General features: G+C 34.5%; 1 protein-coding gene across 1 annotated transcript in view; it reads left to right on the top strand.

Annotated features, from left to right (window-relative positions):
• The window catches only part of LOC106133547 (putative uncharacterized protein DDB_G0282133), a 32,380-nt gene extending 24,717 nt beyond the window's left edge, over window positions 1–7,663 (top strand). The window contains exons 9-12 of the mRNA XM_060954452.1: window positions 181–356; window positions 869–1,009; window positions 2,743–2,876; window positions 3,572–7,663. Coding sequence (XP_060810435.1) covers window positions 181–356; window positions 869–1,009; window positions 2,743–2,876; window positions 3,572–3,653 — 533 coding nt within the window. The 3' untranslated portion in view covers window positions 3,654–7,663. The remainder of the gene's footprint in view (window positions 1–180; window positions 357–868; window positions 1,010–2,742; window positions 2,877–3,571) is intronic.
• The last annotated feature ends 7,044 nt before the right edge of the window (window positions 7,664–14,707 follow it).

The raw sequence follows: 14,707 nt of genomic DNA, 5'->3' as shown, positions 1-14,707 counted from the left end.
ACATCACAAAGAGAGGAAATTCTTTCATGCTTCATTTATCATGGTGTGGTTGTAATATTTGTATTGTCTTTGGGGCTGAGTGTAACTAACATGTTTTGAATTATTTTTTAAGTTTGTAATAAAAACACAGATACACCCAATCAAAATATAAGTATTAAACCATCTTCATTTGCATTGCAGGAACCAAGTTGCGTCCAACATCTTTGATGTCAAAATCATCAAAATCTCGATCGTCCCAGTCATTGGGCCACATAGAGTTAAAAGAGTCTGACTTCTATGCTTTACAAGCCACTTTACAAACTGAGGCTCGAATTGCACTGGCACAGGCAAAAGAAATGGCTCGTATTCAAATGGAGGTAATTTAAAACAACACATTTATTACTCAAATCAAATTGTTCTATGTTTGCCCCATTAGAAATGATCTGGTATCTCAGTAATTATAAAGCTGATAAGGTGGTTTTCTTGGAATAAGATATACTTTTACTCATTGTGATTTATTCAGAGTTTTAAAACATAAGGTGATTTTTTAATACAAGTGTAATTTTTTCAACTAAGTGTAACATATTATTTAACACTTACTACACTTGTATGGAAAGTTGAATTGTTTTTTATCTTTATTGCGTAAAAATCAGTATTTATTTTAGAAAATTATCATTTTACTTACATTCATAAATCCAGATACTCAGACTAAGCAAATGGCAAATAAACTTGGTACTCTTCTTGTAGGCGATGCGCTAGCAACTTGTAATTATTTGAATTTAAATGCCATCACTAAGCCATAGAATACAATGGATTTATTTCCAAAACTATTATTTAGTTATAATTTATTCATTTTTCATAAAAATTAATATTTATTTCGGCTGTGTAGCGTGAGCGGCGAAGTCGGCCCGTGTCGCCCGTGACGGAGATGCTGCGCCGCAGCATGGAGAAGGCCAACGCCCCGCTCGCCCCCGACCGCCGCCGCGTGTCGCGACAGCTACTCACTGACATGAACATAGCTCAATTACAGGTAACTTCATTTGAAGTTGCGTACGTTGCTATTACAGCTTCTTAAAGTCTTTAATATATTTATAATCATTGATTGATTGAGTCATCAATTTAATTTGCATCGCGTTGGTAATGAGGTCGCACAATCAGTGCATACAAATGCTACTTAGTGTTTTGCTGCATTTTCCGACGGCCTTGTGCTGGTCGCTTCTGACTCATATGAAGATCATTATTTCTACAGAAGCAAATGTTAACAATAGCCATTGTGTAATGTTTTTGTACTCGTAAAAAATCTTGTTTATTTCCTTATATATTAATGAAATTTTAAATCGACCATCTCGAAGAACAGTTGAAAAATCTAAACATAAATACTGATATGTTGGCGAAGCTATGATCATAAACATATATTTATAATAAAGGATTTTTAGTAACATGATATTTAATTAGTATTTTCAACCAGTAACAAGTTTGTTTTCTAGTTTGATTTTCGATCGATGTAAATTCCACGGAATTGCTTTTTCTCTTTTACTTGACTGTTTTACAAGTTGGACTGTACGCTGTGCTGGACTGTAGGTACTGGTAATTTGTATACGCTATCGTTATTTCAAAAAAATGCAACAATATTTGGCGGCATCAAAAATCGTACACTATGTATGCTGGAGGTGTATTAGCTGGACGTCGATTTCGCACAACGTCGATCCATCCATGTTTGCATTCTCGTGACGTCGATCCGCTTATGATTGTATTCTCATGAAGTCGATTCTATTGTTTTACTACTTTCCAACATAAGAAAGGTACAGTCAAACACAACATTTTTATTTAAATTTTTATATTTCAATCAACAGGTTATATAACGTTAAATAAACAGATTATAGCGACCTTTGTTTAATTATCCAGAGACATGAAAGATTTAGTTTAGAAGCCGTTTACTTAAAAATCCCAGACGCATAGATTTTTATAAAGTTATAGGAAAAAAAAATATATAAGTATCAATAGGAACACGACTAACATAATCAAAGCTATGTAAAACATTTAAAAAATGTAATTTTTTTATCACCGTTATCTCCTATTATCATTGGTTCGACATTTAGTCGTACGACTGTCATCCTCCAATAGGACGACAGGAAATTTCTAAACCAAGCGCAGTTCTCTCGTGTGTTCAACGTCGTGTGCTGTTAGCTGTTTGTACTATGTAATATTAAAGTTTTCATAAATACTTGCATGGAAGGTGCAGGAACTTACACATTTAAAAGAATACAACTAAATCATTATTACCTACATACATAAAAATCACGCCTCTTCCGGAGGGGTAGGCAGAGACTACCTCTTTCCACTTGCCACGATCTCTGTATACTTCCTTATTACCTACATAATATTCTTTTTTCGCTCGATTGTACTGCAAAAACATTGTAGATTCTTTTAATTTATAAAGTTTTAAAATTTAATTGGATGAATCGATGTAATGCGAAGAAAAGCCAGGTAATAACTGTTGGATCGATTTTATGCGAATAAAAGCGTAGGTCTTTATAAAATCGACATCGTGCGAAATCGACGTCCAGCTAATACACCATGCTGGATACATGGTGTTCAATTTTTGATGGGACCAAACAAGTTTACCTTTAGACAATTATCTAAACATAAAAAATATGTATGTTTTTTTATGAATTGATCATTTGTGAACTAAATAAATAAAAGTTTTGTCGCAGTGTTGCAGCTTTTTGAACGAAATTAATAAGATTTTTCATTATTTCTCAGGTGATAGTGAACGAACTGCACTCTCAGATCGAGTCGCTGAACGATTCGCTGGTCAAGTTGCTGATGGCACGCGACGAGCTGCACATGGGGCAGGACTCCATGCTCGTCGATATTGAGGACCTGACTAGATACTTGTAAGTACCATTATTGCTAACTATATGAATATATAAGAGGACACTCCCTGACTTGACTGACATCAATGTACAGCTCAAACCACTTAGGTCTATAAGTTTGCCATTGTCAATGGCTGATAGAATTTTATTTATTTTACGCGAGTGGAGCCCCGGGCGTCCTCTAGTATCTGATAAAAACACGCTAAATAAAACCAAAAAAAACACTATATAGGCCAAGTTTCGAAAAGAAAGCGCAGTAGTAGTTATAAGAAGTGCCTATGCCAAATGGCAATACTGCTGATAATGAGCTGCAATACTGCAATAAAACTTTAATTTATTTAGTTCACAAACGATCAATTCATAAAAAACAAACATGTCTAATTTGATAACGATAGGGTATTACAAAATACTGTAAACAAGTACAGTCCAGCACAGCGTACAGTCCAGCTTGTGAAACAGTCAAACAAAAGAGAAAAAACAATTCCTTGGATTTAACATTGATCGAAAATCAAACTACAGGCCAAATGGCCTGTCAACATTTTTAGCGCCGAAATGCTCCAAATGGTCGTTATACCCCGTATTTAAGACGCTGTTATTGCTAAAGGAGCTGGATTAAATAATTTTTTAACGTTACACTAGTAATGCTTAAACAAATTATTTGCTTTAAACCTTACTTCCTAAGATCTCAAGGTTTAAAAAATATTGTTTTCTTACAGGGGAGTTAAAGAGCAGACAAAGAAGACCAAAGGAACTTCAAAATCGGGCGTACGGAGACTAACTTCATTAGTGCACAAATAATTACACGATATTTAATGTTAAGTCTTAATGCAACTATTTACTATGAGAAAATACTGGTTGCTATTTAGCTGAGTATATTGCGACGAGAGATGTCCTATTAACTGTTTACCTAAGAGCTATGTTTAAAGCATTTTGACGTTTTCAGTGATATGTTTAGTCAGATGTTCAATACCGAGGCATGAAATAGGGTTGTGCTGTCTGTGTCGCACTGCCGCCACCATTTACCAAATGCCTATTCTGTGATCAGCTATATCGGTACCCGAATACATACTTTAAGTATATACCGAGAGCGAATCGTAAAATACCTGTACAAATGAGAGTAAGCGTTATATTAATATTTAATACCAAATCATCGACAGCAAAAGAGGCACATACAGTCAAAGCGACCTTGGAAATATTTAGAGGCTATTTATTCCTTAGTACGCGAAATTAACTAATATTAAGAAGTGAAGACATGGCCTTGTACTTTACAAGGCCAAGATTAGTAAGTTATTGAAGATTATTTTTTTTGGTTTTATTGAAACGCTTATAATATTTTGAGACACTACGAAAACAATGCAAAACAATGTGTAGCTAATTTAACTAAATAACCAAACATTTACATGTAATTAAAATGCAAGTTTACAGTCTTGCTTGTTTATCAAGGTACGCCCATCCCTTGCCTTGCAATGATGTATATTTTTAGGTCAAATTACTATTAACGTAACTACCTTTTACCTGAGGTGTTGTTCCAGTGGGAATTTCTAGAAAAAAACTTCGGGTAAACCACTAAACTAACAGACTTTCGGCTTGATAATATTAAATATGGATAAATATGATATTGCAAACTGCGGGTCGCCTAATCTATATATTAGACCCTATCGTATCTATCGTAGAAAATCAAGGATCATTAAAAGGCTAAGGGCCGTTTATAACTAAACATTTGTATGCTGTTGAATGATTAAGGTGTAATTAATGTCTAATATTTACATAAAACATGTTATTATCTATGTTATATTATACATCATAAGAGCCTTTTGAACCGCTGTATATAAATACTAGTGTCAATCTAACTTTAATCTTATATTTATAACTCCGTCGCAGTTTTCTGTCTTTAAAACCTACAATTATAAAATGTTAATGTATATTCACATAAGCGTTAATGTCTGCTTTAAGATAGATATTATTAGCCCACCTAGAAATATTAAATATTTTGTGATTTATCGCAGATTAGAGGAAAATATTTTTTCAATATAGTGCTCATTATAACAATCTGTGAAAGGATCGTCCTACTGTTTGGGGTTATTTAATTTGATCTTGTTTTGAACATCTATAAAAATATGAAATATATTGGCTCGTAACTCACACATCACAGTAATCACAGAAAAGGAACTGTAGATCTGGACGCTATATACAATTTCTTGAATTGATCCTGATTAAAGCGTAGTAGTAGTAGCAAGACGATCCTTTCAGAGAATTAGTGTATTCACATAAATGTAGGTAGGTAGAAAAGCACATTAAAGAAGCGTGAACATAAAGAGGCTTGTTCAATGAGTATGGACATTTAAACAAAGAGGAATTACATATTCAATGCCTTCAGGTGTACATGGAAACGGAAACCAAACAATTGCAAAATGGAAATTATTGGGTTGGCGACGAAATCTTTTTTTCATATTGTAGCGAAATGAACATCTTTCTAATTTCGACATTCAAAAACCTATTTTATATTGGATTTAAGATATAAATCTTAAGAATCAGAGGTGGAGTTGGGGTCTCAAATTTTAATTATCAGTCAGTGTCACACTGCAACATTATACTTTGTTTGAAGTTCCCTTGAGCAACAGGAACCATTAAGATTAATAACTGTAATATTTTTCTTTACTGATATATCTATTTGGCTCAATAAAGTGTTAAATGAGTAAATAAAATTGTTGAGGGAAATAAAAAAGAATAAAATAAACACAACAATCACATCATGGCAGTTTTAAAATAGTTAAATAACAGGAGAAATGGCAAATTGGATAAATTCACATAATATAAAACTTTACTATATTTGGTATTAAAAAATCCAGTCCCTTCTATGTCAGGTATGTCTTAATAGAGTTAAAAATTTTTTCATCATACAGTGTGGTTCCCGGCACCGAAATAAAAAAGAATAGCACCACTCTATCTCTTTTCCATTGATGTCGTAAAAGGCGACTAAGAGATAGGCTTATTTATTTGGGATTTCTCTTTTAGGCGATCGGCTAGCAACTTATCACTATTTGAATCTCAATTTCATCACTGAGCCGGGCAGCTGGGCGTGGCCTTTTAGTCTTTAGATGACTGTTGGCCCTGTCATCTCTAAGGGGATATAGACGTGATTGTATGTTATGTTATAAAGCTAGTCTGTTATCATTTATATCGATAGATAGTTATCGATACTCAATCTAACAGGAATGTCCTCTCCTTGGTTATTTTATATATATGTATTTCAAGATCGATATGTATCTTAATCATAAATTAATTATTTCCATAGAGTGCCGTTTTAAATGCTTTTTGAAACTATTTATAAGATTGGTGTTATTCCAGGGTGAATTGTCTGTTAAAGGGGAAAAACTACAAAGATTCTGATCACAATATATATATATATATAAGGAGTTCATTACACTGATCAATCTATTAGTTTGTAACAACTATGCAAATTATGTCAAGAAGACGGGACTCGACTTTTATATGGTTATGCGTAGCTCCAAATTAATACAAAATGTATTGCTGGGATTACGCATTCTTGCTTTTGTAATAAAATTAGTAGTTAGATGAATTATTGTGTATATTTTGGTTTGCCTGAACGGGATCTCGTGTTGTTTTTTACCACATAAGTAATATCAAAAAAACTTGATTATGATATTGGTTAGTGTGCTAGTTTCTTTTAACTATAGTTACCATATCTTTAGACATAATAATCATTTATTTTTTCTCCTTTTTATTTAGAACTGGTTTAAGGGATTAAAGGATACTGAAAGTGTCTTTTCAAACTGATTTTTATTTCATGATAATATTTTTTTGAAGGACTGTTTCGAGTCCTCGCTTTATTCCTTTTATTTATAAAAATCCTGCTTATAAATAACGTACTAACTAACGTCCTGCACACACGTGTATAGTGAAGTAGGTAATTATACGATCACGTATTCCATACGTTATTTATAGGTATGTACTTACATGAGCAAAGCAGCTGCGAATATGTCATGTAAACATCTGTATCCATGATATAATGATTACAAACGCGTGAAAGCTATGACAACTAGTTAAAGCCCGATTGTGTCGAGAAAAAAAATCCAAATTCATTTTTTTTTCTATGTTACGGTTTTAGTAAAAGCCAGATTTTCAACTAAAACTTCGTTTTTACATCATGCAACCCTATCTTTTATGAATTATGAGAATTAAACTTTATGAGTACCATTTTCAAATATCATCGCGTCTTGATGTGAGCAACTCTTATTGAGAATCTAGTACGAAATGTGTTTACGTTGACATTTTCAAACCATTATCAGTGATGTTGTCATTGGCTAATTGGAACAGCATATGTATAGTACAGTTATATTTTGCAATTCTTATTACTATCCTCGGCATTACAGTTTAATAACAGCCATTGAGAATATCAGAAACTTTGTGCATTTTAAATGATCGCCTATAAGTACGTGTAAATGTCTGCAACAGAGTTGGGTTTAGGGTGGTATTATTTTACCAAATCTCCCAAATTTTGTTTTACGCGAAGTCAATTTAGATACTCTAGAATAAATGATGGACATAAGAGTGAGAAAAATAACATATCTAATGTTATTTTTCTCCTCAAAAATATGTTACTTTCCATTTGTCTACATTGAAAGATAATTTTATGTCTGAATCCGGCGCTGTTGTTCTAGCAGCTGAGCGTAGGCAGTAAATTAACCGTACTTAGCAGTTGTATGAGAATGCTTGGCGTGCTTGAGAATTTTACCGACATGTGATAAATACAATGGAATCATTCTAAATAAAGAGGAAAGTGTTAAACCCATTTGTTTCATTTATATATATAGATATACTTTTTACCTGGTTTACTGGAGAGGAATTTATTAAAATAAGTGATACAAAAAATGTTTTATCTAATTTGTTTCTTATTGATTTTCTTTGTGTAAATAAACATAATTTTTGCTTTTTTATCACAAGAAACTAAAACGTTATTAATTTTATGGGGTTTGCGTGTTTATCTATAATAATATCTGCGAATCAATTAACAGAAATGCCCCAAAAGTATCGAGGGTTCCCACAATCTTGCGACTCGTCCGCGCCGATGTCACTCCTCCGCTGACCCCAAATCGGCCGCTCACCTGCGAGCCCCAGGTGCGCCTCGCAATTAATATTATCCACTAATCAATAGACCCACAATTTACTTCTTTTATTGCCTTCCTCGCGCTTAAGGGCATTGTAACATTTTTTACCTACGCATAATATCACGCAAAAATTTTTAATGAAAATGTTCCTCTTTATTGGGTCACTTTTTATCTTAATTGGAAAGGAGGAGTATTTATGGGGGTGTATTAACTGTGAGAAAGGGCACATTTGCAATGTTATCTTTATTTAATGTATGGCGTTAAATAGATTTCCTGTGGGAATCTTTATCTGCTAAAACGTGCTAACTGCCAAGGTGAAAATATTTTATGGGCCTTATAATCAGGTAAGTTATATAAACAATTAAACAGTAATGCAATGTTGTTTATGTGTAACAATAAAATAACAGAGCTTAGAGTTATAAATTATAATTACCTGCATTTATTCTTAATCTATTTGAATCTCATTTCTATCTTAAACCCAAATAGCTGAACGTGGCCTATCAGTGTCTTTAAAAGATTGTTGGCTCTGTCTACCCCGCAAGGGATATAGACGTGATTATATGTATGTATGTATGTTTATTCTTAATTTCATACGAATTCAAAAACCATCCATTGGTACCTACTAATATTATTTTTTTTGTATTTGTATGTGTTTGCCCGCCTTTCACGCCAACGTATTATGAATTAACTCAACGATATTCTGTTATTGAAAATACAGGCAAATCAGAAAAAGTTAATTTTTCCATCATTGCCTGACCGGAAATCGAATCCGGGACCTGCGTAGGACCCAGGCTAGAACACTTTTATCGCACCAACAGGCCGTCAATAATGACCTATTGTAGATAATCAATATTTCTATGGAATGGTTGGACATGGCTTTATATTCCCTTCACATATCTGTATCCAACACAAAATCGCGCCCGCTGTAACTTCCGACTCCGAGCAGGTGTAAAAAAATTACGAAACGAACTTTAAGTGCATTAAATTACTGCGATGTTATGCAAAAGAATGGCTTCCAATACATCTTAACATACGCGCTGATAAACATGGCCTGTAAATTCTTTGTTGAAATTTTAAAGAAAAGTTTAACATTGGAAGGTTTAACTTGAGTAATGATAGTCGTTAGTTTATTTTTGGAATGCGAAGCGGGTAAAACGTAGGTGATGTTATCTATTTTGTTGAGGAGCATGCAAATCACCGCGCCCCGAGCCTCATGCGGGTCTCCGGGCGCGGTCTGCCGGGGGCGATTCGCCGCTTGGGACATGACAATGCTTTTTATTAATTTAATTTTTTTTTGTTTATCATTTGACTTTTCGCCAGGGTTGGCATTCAAGTGTCTTCAGACATGCTTAGGGATTGCTTATAAAGATTGTGGAATAAATCACGGACATCGGAATGAACAGAACAGAAATCGGAATGTTGTTATACTTTAACATTCCGATTTCTATCAAAGCAAAAGGTTAAGCATTTTATTCTGCGGCTTGCTGCTTGTTCAAAGGAAGTATACTTTTAAAATAATTACGCGAATAAAGACTTAAGAAGTTTTATTTTAGCTTTTCTGAATCTTTTTTGGGTCTATTATTCGCATATTTTCTTCTTATAAATTATTATATAATTCATACATAAATTTAAAAAATAAAAAAGTGAATAACTTACTGTCATATCAACGCAAAGCCCAAACCACTGGGTCCGCCCGCTGGACTTGAAATTTGGCGTGTACTTTCTAGGGGTACACTGAGAGAGGAGCCACGGGCATCCTCTAGTTCATCCATAAGTGCTCTACAATCACGCCCAATTCTACCATATTTCATCTATTAACTCTACCATATTTCATCAAACCTACCTATCGATTAATTTTAACGGTGGCGTATATCTTGATGTCTAAAGGCTTATACATTTCAATAAAAATATATGCCACGTTATTTTTGTTTAACAGGTAACTATTTATAAAATACGGTAGGTAGATATTTCCCAAAGTTCCTCTGATTGTAGAGTTCAATGTCAATAGTAGGGTCGCGCAGTGGTTGCACGATACGGGCGCCTCTGCCGCGTCGTTAACAATTTTATTGCTTTGGAACAATCATAGTTTGCTGTGTTTTGCTTGCCTACGTAGAACGATAATAACATTTCTGTGTATACTTCTATAATTTTTGCCATATCGCACTCCTGGCACATCTGTGAACAGGGTAGTTTGTTGCCACTCAATTATCGTCATCAATGATGGATGAATAAATTTAAGCTTTCATACTGGTCTGGTAGTAAAGATAAAAAATCATAGCATATAAACTTGGCATTCTTCTTTTAAGCGATGGGCTAGCAAACCGCCCCTGTTTGAATTTCAATTCCATCAATAAGCTATGCAGCTGAACGTGGCCTTGCAGTCTTTTTAAGACTTTTGGCTCTGTCTATCCCATTAGGGATAAGAACGTGATGGTATGTATGATAATATTACTACTTAGGTCTTCTTTTTAAGGTGCCGTCACTCATGAAATCTTTGCTCGGAACGGAACGGAGAGACGATGCTGATGTAATACTAATTGTGGAGATCAGCAAGCCAGGTTCTCCTTAACTGTCGCTATCTTAATTAACCCAAATAGGTTTGAGTTTAATAAAGTGATTATGCAAGTTTTGACAACAATTTTTTATTGGATATGAATACTTAATTTTGATGAGTAGAAAAAGCTTAGGTCCATATCGGCTGATCAATTACTGCCTTACTTGAAGTTCTACTTAGTTTATTATAGTGGTACATTTAGCACGGTTGATGTTGTGAAAAACATAATCCGTGAAGGGCGGGACAATGAACCCCATCGACCGAAAAATGATTAACAACCGATTACGCTGACGGATGGGCGGCGTGCGCGCACTGGCTTCCCTGGTCACAGAGCTACTAATTTTATAGACCTCGCCTTTTCCACTTTCACCAAAGATGTAAAGAATTTGACAGAAATAGTAAGTAATAGTCTAAACGTTAATAAAGGTTCTAAAAAAACTATGACTTGTATCTAGTTCGCGCTAAATATAAACGTTGCATATGAATTCCTTTGAAAATGTCTCGAGTCATCACGGTCACACGATAAATTCAAAACTTATTTTGAATTTATCGTGTGACCGTGGAGAGAAACAGTGTTGTGGTGCTCCTATAACCTGCCCGACGACGTTTACTCTGTCTAAAGCATAAGAAAAAAAAGAATTTGGGACTGTTTGTTTTATCTATTTATTTATGGAATTATTAATTCCGCTTTATTAGGAATCGGATACTCATACCAATTTACTTGCGCAGGTGTGCCGCAATTATAGCAAACCGTGCGCACCTTTCAAATCTTTAATTTACAGTCATTCCTAAGCCATAGTTTTTATATGTAGGTAAAACATCACAAACCCCGATAGACATTTATGGTTATGCTACTAAACTGCTCATAATATTTCGAAAATTAGGATTTTATAACGCGTATCATACGCGTAACTATGAATCGCACTGGAAAAACACTTCTACCTTAGGATGCAATAACTATTCACGTAAAGTTTAATAAATATTCCTAGTACCTAATTCTTAAATCAACCTTCTAACTGAAGTTATGTTAGACCTTGTATTATATAGTCTATAGTTTCATCCCTCAGCGAGCAGCGCAAGCGATGCGCGGGCGCACGTGCCGCGACATATGGCGGCGCCATACTGTTTGTTTGCCAATCATAACGGACATATTTCATCGGATAACGGCCGCCTCTGGCATATTGCGGCAATCCAAAACAATGTGTAACAATTAAAATGTCGTCACGGGAGCTCATCTCCCGATTCGATCTGCTTTTCGACAGATCATATTAGATGTTATGAATGGGATGCTATTAAGAACGGAGATACTACACCTATATATGAATAGCTGTGTGTATTGTTGATATTTTGCATGCAAAATATAGGGTTTAATATCATTAGGTAATATATAATAATAATAAGATAGTAAAAATCGAGTGTCTGTACATAAAATATTTGTCTACAAAACTATGTTATAGAGGGCAATTAAAGCATAGCAACAGAAACATTTTTATGTAAAAAACAATTCTTTGGAATTTTGTCTTTCTGACTGTTGTTTGTCTGGTACGTTATATATTATATAACTTTATATATTATATAACTAATCAACGTATTTGAACGTGTTTTCATAGGCGGTTTACTTACGAGTATAATTAGGAGCGTTGTCAAAAGTGGAGATGCGGGCAAAAGTGAGTCAGAATTTCAGAAAAAAATAAATATTCATCATGACTAGTTTTGGGTTTTTAAAGGCTACGGTTAGCTGAATGCTGTGATATCAGTATTCGAATCCAGGCATGGAGCGTGCTCCACACACCCTCCACCGTTAATGGGCTCAGGTTTTGAAAACGGTTAGTGAAAACTAAAAGGGACCTCTAGCATTCGAAATTTCTTATAACAAATCTTTAATTCATACAATCCATACGTCCATAATTATCAAAACATCGTGTACATAAAACGTTTGTCCCCCGTTTAATTGAAGGGCAATTGAAAACCTGTAATTTGTGACGCTGCGCGGCGCACGCGCAAGTTGTCGCCGCCATATGGCGTGATGCAGCGGGGGATGGCACGAACATAGACGAGAAATACTGTTACTGGAAGAACCTATCATTCTTCTACCAAAATAATGAGTTACTTCTTAGTTTAAGAATTCAATCTTTGTACGGGGTTTTTTTTAATATCTCATTATGCTGTATAATCTGTGCTTACAAAACACTTGGTTTTAAATTAATTTTACAATACACTTTGTACAGTAAATTATCTTTCTTCAGAAATTCAATTTTAATTTTGTATGGAAATTATTAAGTCCATGCTTACGTCACGATTAAATATTGTGATGAACACAAAACCCTTTCACGAAAATTGGTAAGTATCTCGCCATAGGAAAAATAATTTATATTTTTATATTTATATTTTAAATAAAAATCTGCGTACACTTATAGTAAATCGATTTGACTTTGTGTAAAAATCGAATTTATTGTTATTAATTCAAAATATTCCTTCTAGTCCATATTTTAATTCTTTTAAAATTTGTTACCCCAAAAGCTTTTTTACGAACTAAAAACTTCTTGGTTTTTTCATGTATATCATAAGGCGTCTTATAACATTGTCATGGTTTCGTTTTTCACATGTTTTGTTATGGTAACGGTTACCTTAAACACCGTCTGCGAGATTTTTTTACAAACCGATTATTTTCGTAGCACTGCTACGACTGTGATCGTTGATGTCTTTTGTATAGGCTCCACAAAATTTTCAATTTATTTCTTGTTATCCTGTAAAATCAATGTAAAATCCCATCCAATCTATCCGTGTGGCTCCCGGCACCAATACAAAAAAGAATAGGACCACTCCATCTCTTTCTCATGGATGTCGTAAAAGGCGATTCAGGGATAGGCTTACAAACTTGGGATTCTTTTTTAGGCGATGGGCTAGCAACCTGTCACTAGCTGAATCTCAATTCTATCGTTAAGCCAAATAGCTGAACGTGGCCATTCAGTCTTTTCAATACTGTTGGCTCTGTCTACCCCGCAAGGGATACAGACGTGACCATATGTATGTATGTATCTATAATAAAAATGCGAAAATATTTTACCTTCAAAGTTGAAATAGTTAAACTATCTCCTTGAAATTTAATTTAAATAACCGTATCTCGAATAAATTAAACTGACTTGACCGTCTGTAAGTTACTAAAAGTTTAGCAGTTCTTTTATCATTTTCAAGAATATATGCTACTTAAAGCCAAAATTTATAAAGACAGGGTATTTCCCACAGGATTTTCCAGGATCCCTGCGGCAAAACAAATTAACAGGATTTGCTGCTCAGCATGGGCGGAGGCGGGGGCGAACTCTAGCGTAATATTATAAAGCGTGGGAATGCTAGGTGAGACACCAGTGGAGCGGTTAGCCCGGATCCTTGTAACGTCTTCTTTTATTGTTTGGTCCCACACCAATTATAAGGGTAATTATTCTAAAACTTTGAGTGCGTTTCCCTGTTTAGCACACGTGTCTGATGCCAACAAATTGAGCATGAATAAAGTGGTCACGTCTTAATAGCATAACACAATATAAAAAAAAGCCTTCAAAGTATTTTTTACTCACAGACCAGCATGAAATATTGAACGTGATGAATGTGCTTTTTCTTTAAGTCGTGGCTTTTACGACATCCATGGGAAAAGATAGAGTAATCAAAATAATAAAAGATAGTTTCAGGGACCACACGGCACTCCTTTGGTGTCGTATACAAATTATACGTAGCTGTCATACTAATTTATAAGGTAATTTACTTTTACTGCTCCCTGTTAAGTCTTCTTAATAAGATGCTTATAAAGTGGACAGTCATAAATAGCATTTATACTTGCTCATTATTCGCCAAAATCATTCTATCCTTCATTTTGTAATCTTAGTCAATATTTGGTGGATCAAATCAGAGACGCTCTGGCAAAAGATCAAGTCAAGGACCCTCAACCGAGGAGTTGCCATAAAGATAGTTAAGTAAATGTGGATGAAGCGAAAGAAGTATGTAGGCATCGTTGCAAGTTGAAACAAGTAGTCTCTGCCCCTTTAGGAAAGAGGATGACACATTAATATAATAAATCATTTTTGTAAAACATGTCGCGAAATAAATGTCACGTAAATTGATACCTGGTATAATTTCAAACAGATTACTGAGGCTATACACTAATTCTCTTCATTTTA

The sequence above is a fragment of the Amyelois transitella genome, chromosome 2, assembly GCF_032362555.1.
Source record: "Amyelois transitella isolate CPQ chromosome 2, ilAmyTran1.1, whole genome shotgun sequence".
Taxonomy (NCBI): domain Eukaryota; kingdom Metazoa; phylum Arthropoda; class Insecta; order Lepidoptera; family Pyralidae; genus Amyelois; species Amyelois transitella.
This window is presented reverse-complemented; position numbering and strand designations above follow the sequence as displayed.